Below are 18,094 nucleotides of genomic sequence, written 5' to 3'. Positions count from 1 at the left end.
ATTGAACTTGCTGTTACTTTATGGAGGCTCAAAGACTTTCATAACTGCCATCAGCAGAAGGACTGGGGAACAAAGCTGAGATGAAACAGAAAAGCAAGAATCGGGGATTGGGTTTCACCCCACTTCTGAGAAGTAAGATGAAATTAAAACCCTCCTATGAAGTCTCTAAATTCCCTTTACCACTCTTTCCACAAATCTCCTCTTTTTTCAACCCATGGCCAAAGGCATAAAAGGAAAGTGAAAAAAAAGAAAAATCAAAGCAATTGTAGTAACACTTGTGATAGAAAATCTGACCAGATTGGTATGTGTGAATTTCATATTATCCTAAACCCCCATTATTCTCAGTGGGCAAATCTAGGGGGTTGTTTGAATGCCTGATATTGGAGAACTGCCAGACCATCCAAAGGGTTTCTAATGAGGACTCAGGGGCCCCGACCCTGGGGGCTCCAGGTCCCACCTCTGCATTCCCAGCTCCAGCCTAAGCTCAGGGGCAGAGCAGGTCCTTCACGGGAGGAAAAGTAACAACACCCAGGGGCATCTCAGGAGGTCAAGGCCACCCCACCATGAAAACCTCAGTAAAGAGGAGAAGGTAAAACTCACTCCTCCTCTTGAGTGATCTTCTGTGTTCTTGCAAATACTGCACTAGCGCGGTCCTGTCATTTCAAATGTGTGCTTGCGTAGGACTAAAATGTATCACACACGTAACTTTCCCTCGAATTACATTTGTGAGATACAAGCCTGGGTGATTCTGCTCCTTTTCCGAAGTGCAGTGCAACCCTCCTTGCAGACTTCATCTGTGAGGCAAAGCCAGTCCCTCCCCACTTCTAAGATGGACACAAACGACGACGGTGTGCTTCTCTGGAAACTATGCCAGAACATTATTCATGGGTTTGTTTTAATGGTTCATGGCCAACAACAAAAAAAAAACTTTTAAAATTTAATTTAAATTTTTAAAGCAAAAATGTGGCGTGAGAAAGAGCAAGGGCCTCTTTTGCTAAGGAGATACATGGTAACAATTGTCAGTGTCCAGGTGTGGGAGACAGCGCAGGATGCTCGCCCAGGCACCTCGAAGTGGCTTGTGCGTTCCAGGAAGAGAAGAAGGAATAGCAGGGTGAGCCGAACTCTCAGAAGGCGTTGGGATTGAAGTCTTCCCTCTGAGTCATCGCCCTCTGGGTCCACTCGCTTTGACGGGCTCACTTTAAAAGCTGACCTTAAGGGTCAAGTATGTTAACGTGTTACCCTCTTCGGTGCCCACTTTCAAATTGGTCTTTAGAAGACGGAGTTTGTAGGAGATCTTTGGGACCACATATTTAACCTGTAATCTCTTGACCACAGCCAGCCCGAGGCAGAGTAAACTTCCAGTGCCGGTCAGGCTCGCCTCCAGGGTGCTCACCTTCTCTCCTTCACTCCCACCAGCTCTCCACTGTCTTTGTCCTGAGGCCCCCTCTTCAAGGGCCTTCTATGCTAAGGTGTGTGCTGTTAAAGCCGATGAAACAAATTATGCCACCCGGTTGGCAGTTAACCAAGGATGCTTCAAGGCTCAGAGTCTCCTCAGGAAAAGGAAGCAGGTATTTTTAGAGAGGTGGTAACTTTTTAGACCACGTCACATTGTATTCTGCCCTTAAAGTTTCCATGTCTCTGAGCTTTTATCCACATTGGATAATTCTGCATCCTTGACTTGGATTCTTAATTTTATCACGTATCCCCTTTGTTACAAAAAGACAGAGTGATTTTCACCTTTGAGAGGTCTGACCCACCTCCCAAGGGAGAAGGTGCATCTGAGGTCGGAAGCTTTGCACCAGCCCCGAGGTTACCAGTGCAGCCTCAGCCGTGGCCATGCTTTAACCGGATCAGCTAATAAGTGGCCTGAGTTACGAATTTAAAAAGGAATACTTTCCATCCACGTATGGACATGATGATCTTTGGGAAGTTACTGGGGAGTTCTAACTGCTTGAGTAAAGTGCAATTACTCCCCACATGAGAGAGCGTAGCCACACTTGGCTACACTGCTTCCTGGAGCACACCTAGGAATACTGCATCTCTCTGAGTGGATGGTGGTTCCTTCAGACCAAGACTCAGGGCTTTGGGGGCAGGCGTCTCAATGGGACTTCACCTCCAGGGCCCAACATGGGCTCTTGAGAGGGGCTGAGTGGGGTACATTCAGATCTGTCCCTGGGAGGCTGCCGCACTGTGGGCCTGCAGAGCCCCTCTCTCTGGCATTACAGTTGAAGAACCAGGAGCATCAGAACCAAGAGGCCGCCTGGTGCCAGGTGAATGCCAGTGCTCCCAGGTCGGTCTGCTTGGGAGCCACCCACAGGGCTCTCCCGAAATCTCGCCCCAGTTCCGGGGCTTAAAATTCCAGCTGTTGGCCCTCTCCCAAGGTCCTTCTACCTTGTCCCTTGTGTATACATGAGATTTGTTTTTAATTGAGGTGAAACTCACATTAGTTAAAATTAACCGTTTTAAAGTGAGCGATTCAGTGGCAGTTAGTACATTCACAGTGTTGTGCGACCAACACCTCCATCTGGTTCCAAAACACTTCCCTCACAGCAAAATGAAGCTGAATACCATGGAGTAGTTACGCCCTATTCTACCTTCTCCCCAGCTCCACCAGTCTGCTTTCTGTCTCCATGGATTTACTTATTCTGGATATTTCATATAAATGGAATCATGTAATATATGGCCTCTTGTGTCTGGTTTACTTCATTTGGCATAATGTTTTTGAGATTCTTCCACACTGTAGCATGTTTCAGTGCTTCATTCCTTTTTTATGGCTGAATAATATTCTGCTGTATGAGTCTACCACATGTTGTCTCTCCCTCCATCTATTGATGAGCACGTGGCATTGTCTGCACTTTTTGGCTGTTGTGAACAGTGCTGCTATGAACGTTTGTGGACGAGCCCTTGTTTTCAGTCCTTTTGTTTGAGTGCAGTTTTATAGTCACCAGAGTACCTTTGCATCCACTCTCTTCCCAGTGAGGAAAGGCGTGCATTTTAACTGGTCTTATTACCCCAGACGGGGACTTTTTAGGGCCTCACTCATCAGCAAGAATCAGTTCGGCTGGTCAGGTCTGTTGGGCCTGCCGACACCCCAGGAAATCCGATGAGGGAGAAAGTGGTTTCCAGTTGGGAGGGTGCTTCCGGTACAGAGAAGGCTGCACGTCACTGGGCCATCCTAGGACAGCTCCACCTGGATTACGTCTGTTGCAGTCCTGCTGGTCAGTCAGGCACTGGCCTTCTTTCCACCTCTGTACAGCTAGGGGGGCAGCTCTCCCTCTCCCAGCGTGTTTGCTGAGCTGTGCTCTGCATGGGTGCTGGAGTTATGAGGCTGAATCAGACAGTGCCGTTGCCTTAGAGTAGGGACCAGGTGAACGCGAGACGGATGGACAGAATATGAAGTCAGAAACTTGTTGGCACAGCATGTCAAAGGCCCTGAGGGGGCAGCGGTTAGTGACTCACTTTCCTGGGGGAGTTAGGAGTGTCTGGATCTTAAAGATGAGAAGACTTTGCTGGAAAGAGGGTAGGGGTGGTCCAGGCCTCAGGAAGAGCATGGGCCAAGCCTTGGAAGCAGCGAAATGCAGTCCTGTTTGGAGCCTAGCAAGGTCCTTAGCGTAGCTGGTGTCACGGGTTCGTGGGCTTGACCAGCAGGGCGCGAGGCTGGAAAAGCAGGCAGGAGCTAGGGAAGGGCCTCGGGGGCTGCATCAGGAAACCGGCGTGAGTGGGGACCAACCATGAGTGTGAGGCAGGAGACGCCCCGATCAGGTCTGTGTTTTGAAAAGATCACTTGATGACAAAGTGAATGATGAGCCAAACGAGACAGATCCCCTCCATTAACGACTCCCGCCCCCTCCCCTGTCTGCCTTCTCTGCCATCCACCTGGCACGAGGCTGGCCCTGGACCCACGCGCAGTCAGGCAGACGGCCTTCCTTCCTCTTCCACACACACTCCTCCCAGCCTCCCTCAAAGTCCTGCTTTCAACACAGAGGGAGGTGCGCACAGCCGCTGATGCAAGTCAGTCCACACCGACGTCTTCCGCCATCTCTCCCGGAAGCGTCTGAATTTAGAAGTAGGCCAACCTCAGACAAATAAGGGAACTGTCAAGGATGGGAACGCAGCCACACCGGAACAGGCCCAGAGGGAGTTTTATAAGGTTGTTAGAAAGATTAAATGAGGTCATCTGAGGGCCTTCCTGACACCCCCACACCATAGCTTCTCCTGTTCTGTCTGCACACAGTAACCCCCACCCCGCCACCATCCTGTAAGACTTTCTTTTCTTTTTTTTTTTACTTTTTATTTTGAAATATTTTTATATTTAAGAAAAGTTGCAAAAACAGTACAGAGAGTTTCCGCATGTCCTTCATCCCATTTCCCCTCCTGTTAACGTCTTGCAGAAACATGGACTCTTATCAAAAGTAAGAAATTAACACTGGTACAAGACAACTAACTAGTCTACAGACTTCCTTCGGATTTCTCCAGTTTTCCGCTAATGTTACGGGTTTCTCTTTAAGTCGTGTGTCGAAGACCACGGTCGAGTTGCTCTCCTGTCCCCCTTACCTGTGAAGCCTGCCTCAGGAGCCCTGCCCTCCTTGGAAGCACTAAAGAGCGCAGGGGGCCTCCCATGGTCCAAAGTTGGCACAGCTCCATTTTGGCATTGGTTTGGGGTATTCCACATCTTTTTACTCCCCCCCCGCCCCCGCAGCCCACCTACCCATCCTTTCTCCACCTTTCCTTCTCCCCGCTCTCAAAACCTACGTTGTGGGCTTCCGTGCCCCATACTGTCCAGTGCGCTTTTTGCATTTCCAGAGTTCTCTTCTTTGCTCACAGACCCAAGAAGTCTGCCCAGAAATTGTGGCTATTGACTCTCACGGTCACTGAGAAGGGCTGCGACTTGCACTGGCAGGGTCCCCTTCTCTTGGTTCACATGGTTCTGCATGGACACTCCTACTGCTGCCATGCTGGTGCCGCTCACTCTTAGCCCCGTGTGACCATCCCTCATAAGCTCCTGCCCTGGGGAAGGGGGAGAGCCCGGAGGTGCAGGACAAGCTGTGTCTGCTTTTCCCATCACGTGACAGCGAATTTGGAAGGTTGGGCTGGCAACGTGGTAACTAAATTACCTTGATGAGAAACACGAGCTCCCATCACACAGCACCCTGCGTCTTGCCTTCACGGCGAGGGAGCTGGCGCGTGCTGATGCCAGCGCTGTGATGGATGGCCAGGCCACGTGCCCATTCACCAGGCGCTTTTCTTCTGCAGGGAACGCGGCCTCAGGCACGCTTGCTGCAAGTGCCCTGGCACTTTTGCTGCCTTGGCACTTCGTGTTTTTAATTTGCTGAGCACGAGGACATCAAGGATGGAAGAAGTGTGAGCTGGAGGAAAGCATTAAAGCTGATGAACGCTGGAGGAGCATTTGTTTCCCTCCAGCCAAAGCCAGCAGGAAAAATGGAAAGGATAAAAGGCGATTGTGACTTTATGCTTAAAAGAAAACCTTTCTGCCACCCAGCAGACCCCAAAGCATCTTCACAGCAGAAAGTCCCTGTGAGCAGTGCCTGAACTTCTAGAACAAAACCATTGGGAAGGAAGCTGTACGCCACGCTTACAAGCTCTAGTTGTAGGCAAACCACTCTCTTCTGCTTGCCGCGTAACTTTGGACAAGCTCTTCACTCTTTCCAACCCTCAGTTTTCTAATCTGTAAAATGGGAATAATTGCACCTTCACCGTCTTTATTAGATTACTGTCGGGATTAAATGACTTAATGTCAATTTTATACGTAAGTGAAACTTAACAGTGCCTGGTACAGAATAAAGGCTCTTTATAAAATCTCTTGTTTATAATTACGCTTTAATTAAGCCTAATTTAGTTAAAAGCAGTATTGAAAAAAAGTAATATTGAAAAGCAGAACATCATTCCAGGTCCAACAACATGGTGTAATGGCTTGAGCTTGAATTTTAAGCTTAAATCCCAGCTCCATCATTTACCGGCTGTGTGAATTTGAGCCAGTTGCTTAACTTCTCTGAACTTGCATTTCTCCCTCTGTAAAGTGAGGATCATAACACCACACAGGGGGCTGCTTTGAAGAAAGCATTTCACGCAGCACCCAGCACAGAGAGCGCAGACGCTTAATCGGGTTTGCTTTTCTGGTGCTGTGGTTCCTGACCCCATTCCCATCCCTGAGAGCTTCGTAAGGGCCAGGAACACCTACACTGCGTCCCCAGAGAGCATGATGAGGTAGGAGGGCCGAGCTGGGGCTTGCACGCTGGTATTTTCGCAGCTTCCGAGGAGATTCTCACAAGCAGCCAGGGCTGAGAATGACTGCCCAGCAGAGGACGTGACATGCTGTTTCTTTATTTTGTTTTGTTTTTTATATCCGTCCCCCAAGAAACCGGCCAGCGTATCAGGAATTCTGGACCCAGGCAAAAATTTGGTACACCTGTGGCTCTAAGCCCTCGGTAAGAAATATGAGGCCGGGGCATTGCATTCCATTTTATTCTGGAGAAAAGTATTCAAAGAGTCTTTTTAGACTCTTGAACTGGAAAGGTGGTAAGAAGTTTAGCCTAAGCCTCACATAAAATATGGGAACTCCCAGTAGGTCGGGATTTATATCTGGGGTAATTCCAGGGTTTTGTCCTCCCAAGAGATATAAATTGAGGCCTTGAGAGCTTAATGTGGGGGAGGAAGACGTGTTCTCATAATGACACCTCAAAAATCCAGGGCTCTGCTAATGCCTGGGGGTGGAAGAGCATCATCTGTAATGCAGGGGGTGGCGTGGGGGGCATTCTGGTCTCAGGGCTTCGGTTTCCGAGATCCAAGACTGGGTCATCGAGAAACTTCTTTCTCCCCATAGGTTTATGGTATTAGTTACCCAATAAAAGTGGGGTTAATTTTACAACCCAAGTAAAATTTAAGCCAAAAAGGCTTCACCATTACTCCAGGATTTATGAAAGTAAACATGTAGAGTGCTTGCAGGGTTTTGCAACATTAAAATTTCAGTGTCTTTATGTCAGGTGTATGATATATTCATTTGTATGCATACTTAAAGGTTCAGTTTTTAAGAGGTTTGCAGGACAAACTATTTTCCGGACTAAACTGAAGATGCTTCCCCCAGCTCCACCTTCACAATGACTGTCTTAGTGCCTAGGGAGTAGAAAGCAGCTGAAACTAGTGTCTTTTAATGGCCAGCTCGATCAGAGGTTTTTTTCACCTGGCCTCCTGTTATAGTGGCCTTCTAGACTCTAGAACCAAACTGCCAAGTTCCCACACTGAACCCCCAAGTGCAGAAGCCCAGGGCCATGTACCGCTGATCATGGTTTTGCAAAGTAGGAGCTTAGTAAGTAATGGTCCTTTAAATAAATGTCTCCTTGGGTAATTGCAAGTCCTTTGATAATAATCATCTATGACCTCTGTGTAACTCTTTTCACAAGCTCTTCCGTTACTTGATAGGATCCTCATGGCTTCCACTTATAGGACAGAGGGGTCACTTAATATCTTCGTCTCAGATAAGAAAGCCATCACTCAGAGGACTCAGAGAGCTTGCCTAAGGATATGCACATGCTAGAGCCAGGAAGAGACTTTTGTTCTTCTGACTTTTGCTCTAAAGTACTTTAACTTAGGAAGAACCAAAGAGGAGAAAAGCCATGTTGCTCCGACGATGTATTGATTCCGGGAGGTCAACAGGGGAGGAGTGCCAGGGAGAACCAGCAGCGTGGCAGGTAGCCTTTTGCTTGGCTGTGGTCTGCTTTTGAGAAGCAGCTGGAGGTTCTGCGCTCCGTGTCTTGAGTTTATCATGGGCCCTGGTGGGAGGTTATGGCCTCTGTCCTTTCAAGCTGACCCTGCCGTCTTGGGTCCTAATCTCCAGCCATTTGCCGCTCTGTCACTAATCACGTCACTTCCTGGTGTCCCCTCTCTTCAGAATAAAACCAACACACACCACACAGGCACTGTCTTTTTTTATTATTATAATTTGGAGGCAGCAAAATTTTTTAAAGATTATTTTTAAGAGTTTCAGGGGATCATGAAAGCAAGCATTCCATTGACGTTTTCTCTGGATTTCCTGGGACTTAGTAATGCCTTTGAGATAGTCGGGCGCTCGGTTTGCCCTGGACCCCTCTCTGCAGGGCAAAGATAAGCAGTCTTAGCAGTGAGGAGCCACGGAGCTGGGTGCCCTCTGGTTCCCCTCCAGCTGCACCCAGCTTCTCACTCGGGAACGCCCTAATTGACATATCAGTTGGAGTGGATCTTGGGGATAATGCGCCCACGCCTCTGTAGCCAATGAAGCAGAAATAATCTTGCTTAAAAAACACAAAACCGTCGAGCTTGTGCCCAATCCCCAACTCATTTCCTCTTTACTCTCACAGCTACGTCCTCTCCCGGCCCACCACCAGCTGCGAAAATAAAAGTGTTTTCTCCCACATTTAAGGATGATTTTGTGCTTCAGCATGATTTTCTAGGGGTGAAGTGGACTTGACCAACGTGACCAGCAGATGTTTGAAGCAATGGATGGAACCCAGGTTAAAGTCTTGACGATACTGTGCCCGACTTCGCCCCCTAGCGACTGTTTCGGGCATCGCGCAGTCGGAGCCCACTGCCTGTGTATGTGCTGCGTCAGCTGACGTCTGTACTCTGTTTTCAGAGATGAGTACGAAGAAGACGGATTCTGTCAGCCGTACCGGGGGATTGCATGTGCAAGATTTATTGGCAACCGCACTGTCTATATGGAGTCTTTGCACATGCAAGGAGAAATAGAAAATCAGATCACAGGTAGGTAACACCAATGAAATTATATTTATACCTTGAGTAACTATTTTGCTCCCCCAAAGTTTTCTTGAGCTCTTCTCTCCACCGAGGGTTAGGCTAGGCGTAGCACACGTGAGTTAGTGGTGGAGGCCCCCTTGTACGATTTTGCACAATTAGTTCTTGGACCTCTTTCATTAGTGCCGTTGCGATGCCCGTGTGCCTGGGACCCTTCTAAGCCATTAAAATTTACCTTTGAGAGTTTCGAATAAGGTCGCCAGCTTTAGCAAATAAAAATACAGGACGCCCGGTGACATATGAATTTCAAATAAACAACGGATAATTTTTTAGTATAAGTATGTCCCAAATGTTTATCTGAAATTCAGATGTCCTGGGTGCCTTGTAGTTTATGCGGCAACCCAAGGATTTAAGAGAGGCAAGAACAAACCAAGGCAGGCACAGAGAACAGCGAAAAGCCCAGAAGTGATGTCCTGTGAGGAATGTGAAGGAACTAAGAGGGGGCTGGGGCAGCTGTTGAACCTAGAGAAGCAACTATAGGAAGATGTAGTTACCACTTCCTGGAGCCCTCAGGCTTGCAAGAGCAAGGACTCTGTGAAATTCCAGAGAGCAGAAGTGGGGCCGATGGGAGGAGCTGTTGAAGCCACATTTCAACCTGATATGCGAACTTTTTTACAAGGTAGTCACAAAAATAAATGGGAGTTCTGATATAGATATTGGGTCACCCAACTATAATAATCCTCTCTTGGACATTTTCAATGGACATCCGCTTACTGGGAAGTATTATAGTTAAAAAAAAATCTATTTAATTTTGTTTAACCTGGCGTTTCCCAAACTTGTTTGGCTGTGGAACTCTATTTTTCAAACACTATTGATATTCTACAGAATTAATGTCCTGAGGAATGTACTGTGGGAAAGAGTGCACCAACAACCTCGCAGGCTGCCTTGTGAGGTATAAGCTCCTTGTCGATGGGGGGCACAGAGGTTGCCTGGTGCTCTTTTTGTACACGGATCCCATCCCGACCGCTAACATTCTGTGATTCACACTGGAACAACTGAGTTGTGCTGTTTAAGGAGTTCCAAGTGAGTTGCCTCATTTTCAGAAGATGGAATAGAAAGTCTCCAAGCCACAAGGAAATTAAACAAGTTCCCAGCAACTCAGAGGCGGGACCCAGCACTCAATCCTGTGATCAGGGTCAGCCACCGCGTACGGGGAGTTCTGCCCACCAGCTGTCCCATGTTTTGGGAACCTCACCAAACTCATAAAAAGTGCTGGATGAGACACACAGTTCTGTTGCTTTGTAGTAAAAATGAAAAATACATTGTGCTTTAACCTAATTAATTCTTTTTATTAGGAAACGGTACATATGTAACTTAATCCTGTTTTTTTAACTTTGTAGTCAAAAGGATTTTTTTTCAAGCCAGTGAAAGTAAGCTGCTTGGACATCTGAAATGAATCTCCTTGCCTGGGCCCCGTCTGTGTGAGCCCCGCGGATTCCTTCCCCTGTGTGTTTATAGTCGCTATCTGTTGACTAGATAACCAGAGGAGATAAACCCACCCAGGAGTTAATCTCTGTGTCTGTCTTACAGCTGCCTTCACCATGATCGGCACCTCCAGCCACTTATCGGACAAGTGTTCCCAGTTTGCCATCCCCTCCCTCTGCCACTATGCCTTCCCCTACTGTGATGAAACCTCATCCGTCCCCAAGCCCCGTGACCTGTGTCGCGATGAGTGTGAAATCCTGGAAAATGTCCTGTGTCAGACAGAGTACATTTTTGCCAGATCCAATCCCATGATTCTGATGAGGCTGAAACTGCCCAACTGCGAGGACCTCCCCCAGCCGGAGAGCCCCGAAGCTGCAAACTGCATCAGGATTGGAATTCCCATGGCGGATCCTATCAATAAAAGTAGGTGGTGGCCCCTGGCCTTCTGTGCTGACTTGGGGGCCAGCAGCCCCCCAGGCACAGTGAAAACTGGACCTTGATATACCGTAAGGATCCGTGTTAGTGTCAGGTTACCTTCTGGTGGGTAGTACCTCGTGGGGGCTGAGCCTTCAGTGGAGGGCTGGATGCCCACCTTCAAGAAGCTTCATGAAGATAATAATTTAAAAATATGGTTGCTGGTTCCTCAGTGACTTAAAACAGACCTACCATATGACCCAGCAATGCCACTCCTGGGTACATACTCAAAATAATTGAAAACAGGTATTCAGACAAAAACTTGTACACAAGTGTCCATAACAGCTCTAGTCACAATAGCTAAAAGGTGGAAACACCCCAGATGTCCATCAGTGGATGAGCGGATAAACAAACTGTGGTACATCCACATAATGAAATATTATTCATCCATAGAAAAGAATAAAATCCTGTACATGCTGCAGCATGGCAGAACCTTGAAAACATTGTGATAGTGAAAGAAACCAGAGAGCATTGTATCAGTCCATTTATGTGAAATATCCAGACTAGACAAATCCATAGAAACAGAAAAAGATTAGTGGTTGCCAGGGGCAGGGGGCGGGGGGAGAGGGAGTGACTGCTTAGTGAGTATAGGGTTTCCTTTTAGGATGATCTAAGTGTTCTAGAATGAGATAACGGTGCAGGTTGCACAATGTTTTGAATGTTCTAAATGCACTAATGATAAATTTTATGATATGTGTATTGTAGCACAATTTAAAAAATATATCTATAGAGATGGGGCGTGCTTCCATCCTCTATCCTCTCACCACCATCAACAAGAGACTGTTCCTCTGTATGTTTCCCATTCATCTAGAATCAAATTCACTGGTAATTTTTAATTTCCTTTTGGTAGTTAATACTATTTTGTTAGTAAAATAAGGTAATGCATCTAAAATGCTTAGAACTGTGCTTAGCACATAATAATAGCAATATCGTCATCGTTATTAGTTATTACTATCATCTTATCATTAGCCCTCTCAATCTCCGTTTATCTCGGCTCAGCCGATTTTTGCATCCCTTTCTGTGGTCACCTGGGAGAAGTACTTAATAGGAGCTGCATCTCCAGGCGGTCCAGCCCCTCAGCACAGATGACCCTGACTCCTGTTAGAAACCCATACTTCACTGCCCCTCATACACGTTTTCTGTGAACTGGATTCTTTATCACACGGTGCATACCTAAGGCCATCAAGCAGAAATGGAAAGAACAGTTCCGCTTGAACCGCCTCTGAACCATCCCCTGGGAAGTTACTCCTGGGCTCCCAGCTGTGGCCCCAGTTCTAATTTTTTCTGTGTTCAATATTAAAAATACTTGTGGAGGACTGGTTTTATTCCTGAAGCATAAGCTTTAAATCCTCCCAGGAATGTAGCCGCACAGCTGCCCTGGGTCCTGGTCCAGGGAGCAGGGAGACGTCGCGGCCCCCGGTCCCCCAGGGCGGCCGTGGCCGGCGGGGTCACGGCGCATCCACCCCCAGGAGCTGCTGGCTGGGGGCTCCAGCCTCTCCTCTGTCTCTTTCTCACTTTGGCCTTTTCTTTTGTGTTTCTCAGATCACAAGTGCTATAACAGCACAGGTGTGGACTACCGGGGGACCGTCAGTGTGACCAAATCAGGGCGCCAGTGCCAGCCGTGGAATTCCCAGTACCCGCACACGCACACCTTCACCGCCCTCCGCTTCCCAGAGCTGAACGGGGGCCACTCGTACTGCCGCAACCCTGGCAATCAGAGGACTGCTCCCTGGTGCTTCACGCTGGACGAGAGCTTCCAGTCTGACCTGTGCGACATCCCGGCGTGCGGTAAAGAGCAGTTGTTGTCTTCCACCCTTCAGTCAGGGTGAAGGGTCCCACTCCCTCCCCTTCCCTTGGGAGAATCAGACAGGCGCAGAGGGGAGGGCATAGCGTCTGATCTCAAACTATGTTTCTAGGATAGATAAACCTTGCTGTTTCCACGTAACACACCTTTTGGTAGCAAAGCACACTCTCGAGGAGTGAACTGCTTTCATCCTGCAGCCATTGTGTTGGAGGCAACAGAGGCGCAGGTGGAACAGCTTATCACAATCATTCACGCAGAAAAAACCTGCCCCACAAGCATCCGTGTCCCAGGGCGCCACTTTAGCACAACAGGTGTATTGGAAGCAGAAAGATAACTGTTTTCCCTGTGTCCTCGGAACGCCCACCAGGCAGCATAAGTCCGTAGCCATCACTCAGTCCCCCCGGGCCATCTGGATAAACTGTGTCCTGTGTCTCATTCTTTTATACTGCAGAAGTGTAGAAAGAAAATGAAATTCCTGGTCGGTTTGTTCCTTTTTCTAGAAAATGTTTGGAGGGTAGGAGAAAGAGAAGGAAATTGTTGGTGAATCCTGGAGTTTGGGACGATTTTGGAACTGATGGACCTTTCTGATCCTAGTTCTCAGAGATAATGTGAGCTGGGTTCCCCAGGCTTAGAGGGAGTCAGGATGTCACTGCTGGGAAAGGCACAGCAGCAAAATGGAGACAATAATGAAATACACCTGGAGTTAACTGTGGGACTAAATGGGTTGTTAATGGAAAAACTCTATGATGTCTGGAAGATAGTCAACGTTTAATAAATATTATCTGTTATAGATGTTAATATCAATATATAAGGAGGAATCTATGATCATTAATATGTAGTCTCCATACATAGAGGAATGCTGGCTCTCAGGTTAGCAAATGTTGTTTGAGAGCCCGCTCTGGGGTGGGGAGTTGAAGGAGGAATGAAATGGGATTCACTTTATCATAATCACGACGCAGTGTGTATGATCCAGCAGAACTTAGCACACATGTTATGGAGCAAAGAAGAGGAAGGTAAAACATATAGAGAGGTCCATAAGAAAAGGGGATAAAAATACTAAAAGGAACCCTTAGTGACGAAAATTTGGGAACGTGTTATCCTACAAATTCATTCTTACGAGTTACCTGTTACCATATTGTCTTCTTCTGCACCCTGGTTTTCTGGATGGTTAAATGTGCCACTTTGGAGAAGGACATGCCCAGACCCTGTTGTGTTGCTGAGATTTGCAATGCCTTCCTATGCAGCACCAAGAACAAATTGTGAAGTGAACTCTTCCAGCACCACCGGTGGAAACTTCAAAGCAAATTATCTTGTGTTTTTTCAAGTGGTTTGTGCTTAATAATTCATGACTTTTCCCACATGCTGTATTCAGCATTAATAGGAAAAGAATAAAAATAAAATGTAGATTTATAATCTTTTACTTACTTGCCCCATCCCTTCTCCTAAACCAGGTAAGGAGAGCTAAGGATAAAAGCACTACTTACGAGCACCTTCCATGGGGTTCTCGCAGGCTTTGTGAGTCCACATGCTCACACTGTGACAGGCATTAGCTACCCTATTTGCTGATAGAGAAGCTGAGGCTCAGAGAGCCTCAGAGTCACCCAGCAAGTGAATGGCTGGTCCGTCTGACTCCAGCCTCATCTTCCTGCTGCTCTGCAGGGCTGTCTCAGGATGCTGATGAGTGTCCTCAAGGAGACCAGATGAGTTATATTAAGGAAGAAACATGTTGTTTACTCCACTCTGGGTGAATGCCATTGTCCTGTAAGGTGACTTCTGACCCTTAATTTCCAATTGATGCCCTAGCAGAAGTAGGGAGGTAATTTGCTCATAAACTGGAAGATTTGTTGATAATCTGATTCAAGCTTTAGTACAATTAGTTTAAGTCAAGACTCTAAATTATACCTAGAAAGTGTTGGTTTTCATTTCAACGGCCTTCCTGAAGCAATCAGACCGAACACACGCTCTGAGGGACGAAAGACCCCTGAACAGTCTTTTGGACTGTGGACAGAGAGAGAAGGATCACCTGCGTCTGCCCTACACCTGCTGTGAGCCGGCTGGTACTCTGTGCTTTATGCATTCATCCCCATTTCAAACCCATAGCCACACTGTGGGGTGGGTATTATTAGCATCTTCCGCTGAGGTTCAGAAGGGCTGAAGGACTCATCCGAATCTCGCGGCTGAAGGGGCTGGACTGGACCGTGAGCCCTCATCCATCTACATATGGCTCTGACCACAATCAAAGCTCATACTCCTTCCCAGACACTCTGCCTTCTCCCATTTAAAGATTCTTCAGAAATAACTAAAAGAATGCCAATAGCCTCAACCTCTGGATTCCAGTATTCCGATTCCCATAATATCATATGACATAAAAAAAAATGTTCTTTTGCCAGTGAAGAAATCCATCATAGTATTACTCAGTATATTATTATAGCATTAATCAGGGCCGCGATGTTGGAAACCCTCAGAATATTTCTTTCTGAATATCAATCTGCCGGGGACGCAGTTAAAATTCTGAGGACTGGTTAATTCTACTCATGTGAGAGATAAATTTAGATGAAAGCTAAATTTAGAGATGACAAGGCAGTTTTCACCACTTACAATAATTTTTTTTAAAAAAAGAACATTTTCATTTCATTTTGAAAGAAAACAGTTCCTCTTGAATTCTTCAGGCCAAGCCACAGATCTATCCATTAAAGGAACAGGGCTCCTTGAGATGCGATCAATAAGAAGCTGCTGAGAGGCGGGCGGCTCCCCAGAGGGAGCGACAAGAAGAGCAGGTCGGCGTCAGCTGTCCGTCCAGGGCAAGGCTTCTTGTCATTGCCCCTCGACAGCCCACCTCTAACAAAATAATTGCAGTAGAATCCTACTTTTATAACACTTCTTTAGAGCATGTGATTTTTTTTCTCATTTCATCCTTACAAAAATCATGAAAGATAAAGTAGGAATTTCCTGCCTTCTTGGACCATCTGGGAAAACCAAGGCCCAGGGAAGTGGTGGGACTGACCCAAGATCGCAAATTGGTTAATGGAAACCAGGTCTCCTGTCTCTAGGGCCACTCGCGGCTCTTTGTTCTGTACCAGTGGCTCTCTAACACAGGAAGTTTTGCCTTCCAGGCAACATTTGGCAATGTCTGGAGATGTTTTGGTCATCACAACTGGTGGGGTTGGAGGGTGCTACTGGCAGGTACTGCGTAGAGATCAGGGAGGGTGCTAAACACCCAGAATGCACGGAACAGCCTCCACGAAGAATTTTCCAGCCGAAAGCGTCAATGGTGCCAGAGGTGAGGAACCTTGAGACTGAATAGGAATTATATGATTTAGACTATAGAATATGGTATGTTGTATATAAATTATACAGTATAGACTATAGACTAACAATAATATTAAATAGCAATTACCATTTATTGAGTGCTGACAATGAGCCAAAGACTATGCTAAGAGAGTGTGATGCATTCTCTCTTGTATGACAGTTCTGTAACTCTATGAGTTGGGTTTTATTCTACCCAAGAAAAGAAAACTGAGACTTAGAGAGGGTAAGTAGCTTTTCCGAGACCACATGGTTCATAAGAAGGGGACTCAGGATTCAAACCTATAGCCAGTCTTTTAAACTCGGTGATCTGTGTATGTGTGTGAGTATGTTCGCGTGTGTAGACAGACAGGTAGGTAGGTAGGTAGGTCGATGGTAGATACTGAGAATAACTTTTCATCTTACAACGAGTCGTGAGCTTGTGGAGCAGATTTGAAAGGAATCCTTTTCCTCTTCCCTCCCGAAGGGGATGGCGTCTCCTGGGAATGTTCCCGCATTCTTTAGTTAAGTCAAAGTTAAGGAGATTTCAAAATCTCTGTGGGGTTTCTCATTTTCCTACTGATAACTTTTGTTTTCATTTCAGCTAAGTAAGGCTAAAAGAAGTACAGGCCTAATTAAATGCAGAATGTGAGCATTTGTTGTACTTTCTGGAGGAAAGGCACTGGACAACAGTCTGCTGCAGATCATTTTATCTGTGAACTTTCACTCTAAGATAGGAATAAAATTAAACACAACCAAATATGTCCTCTGTGAATTCCAGGAATTGGCTGGGCTGGGACCGCGTGCGTGCGCCCAGGCTGTGTTTGAAGAAAGAGAAGGAGAAGAGATGGTTTAGACAGGACCTGACCTCTCATCCTTCCTGCCTTGTCTTCCCTGTCGCAGGCATCTAACAATTAGAATGGTTAACTCCTCATTAAGTCACTCACTGAAACCAAGCTGTGTCAAGCTTCTTCTCTGTTTCAGACGTTGTGAACAAGCTAGATCAGACCTGCCCTCGCGTACTTACAACCTAGTAAAAGAACCAGATGGAAAATATGAATCGCGTTACGCACAGTCATCTAGTTCCCCGCAGTCATGTGTTTGCATTTGGAGGATGACTGCTGTCTGTTGGCTACTGTGCTAAGTTCTTTACACTGGCATCTGGCCTAGAACTTAGTTGACTCGCAATAAAATGTGTTGAATTAGTTAATCCTCATAATAACCATACGAGAAAGGTATCATGTCCACTTTTACTAAAGCCAAGATTCAAACCAGGTCCACCAGACTCGAGGTCCAGCCGTCTGTCCATCATGCCATGGCTCGTACTTGAAGAACAAACTCTAGCGTATTCAGAGGAACGAACATTCCTTTATCATTTTCCTCTTCCCTTTGATCATTATGAACTCTCTAGGTCTTTGGGCCTCTCTCCATTGGTTTTCTCATTCGCAGCCCCCTGGATGCACGAATGGAGCCCTGAACCACTGAGACACCGACTCTGAGAGCCCGGGGTGCTCCACCTAGCCTCAGTCCGGATGTGCACTAGCTCCCTCAGCTGCTCCACCCGGGCCCTGCAGGCTTTGCCCTCCTCCCGTTAAGTCAGCTCTCCTCCTTCCCAGCACCCCGGCCGCAGTCCTCAGAGCTGGCCATCTTCCCTGAGATCCTGCCTGCAAACCTTCATTCACCACGCTCTCACCTCCAGTCTCTGTGGCCACCTTCCAAGCCAAATACTGTGGGTTGGGTGGAACTGAAGTCAAAAAAGAAGCCTTTGCCTATGTTCCTTCCAACTGGCATCCAGGCCCCCTCCCAGGTCCACAGTTCACCGTGGCCCTTATCACTGCCTTCCTCCAGCTCGGGGCAGCACCAGGGAAACGTGCCTTTCTCTGGGAGCTCCTCTTGCGGTGATCTGGCCATTTTACTTTGGCTGTGTTCAACCGCACCACTTAGGATCTTTCTCTCCCCTACTCATTGAGATCCCCTACTTGTTTCTTTCGTGAATTGTATGGGGAGGAAGATCCTTCACCCTGTTGGTGTTTCCGTAGTCAAATCTGGCTCTTTATTTCGCTCTGGATCAAGTCTTGAGGAGGCTAGCATGTCTGAGAAACCTAACAAAGGTCTCCCCTTCTACCCAACGTGCAGAACTTCCAAGCGGCAGTATTGCTTTGACTCCTAAACCAGCTCCACCGCGAGTGCCCACTGATAAGGAAAGGGGCAGACCGCATGGCTTCATTTGGAGTTTTCACACCTGGCCTGTTGCTTTTGTATTTCCTCTTAAGTCCCTGGCTTTCTGTGGCCGCCAAAGGG

General features: G+C 47.1%; 1 protein-coding gene across 6 annotated transcripts in view; it reads left to right on the top strand.

Annotated features, from left to right (window-relative positions):
• The window catches only part of ROR1 (receptor tyrosine kinase like orphan receptor 1), a 358,789-nt gene that overhangs the window by 315,255 nt on the left and 25,440 nt on the right, over nucleotides 1–18,094 (top strand). For all 6 annotated transcript variants that reach the window (XM_023641954.2, XM_070267553.1, XM_070267555.1 and 3 more), the window contains 3 exons: nucleotides 8,627–8,754; nucleotides 10,336–10,653; nucleotides 12,247–12,492. In XM_023641954.2, coding sequence (XP_023497722.1) covers nucleotides 8,627–8,754; nucleotides 10,336–10,653; nucleotides 12,247–12,492 — 692 coding nt within the window. The remainder of the gene's footprint in view (nucleotides 1–8,626; nucleotides 8,755–10,335; nucleotides 10,654–12,246; nucleotides 12,493–18,094) is intronic.

Source organism: Equus caballus, chromosome 5 (assembly GCF_041296265.1).
Source record: "Equus caballus isolate H_3958 breed thoroughbred chromosome 5, TB-T2T, whole genome shotgun sequence".
In the NCBI taxonomy this organism is placed as follows: domain Eukaryota; kingdom Metazoa; phylum Chordata; class Mammalia; order Perissodactyla; family Equidae; genus Equus; species Equus caballus.
This window is presented reverse-complemented; position numbering and strand designations above follow the sequence as displayed.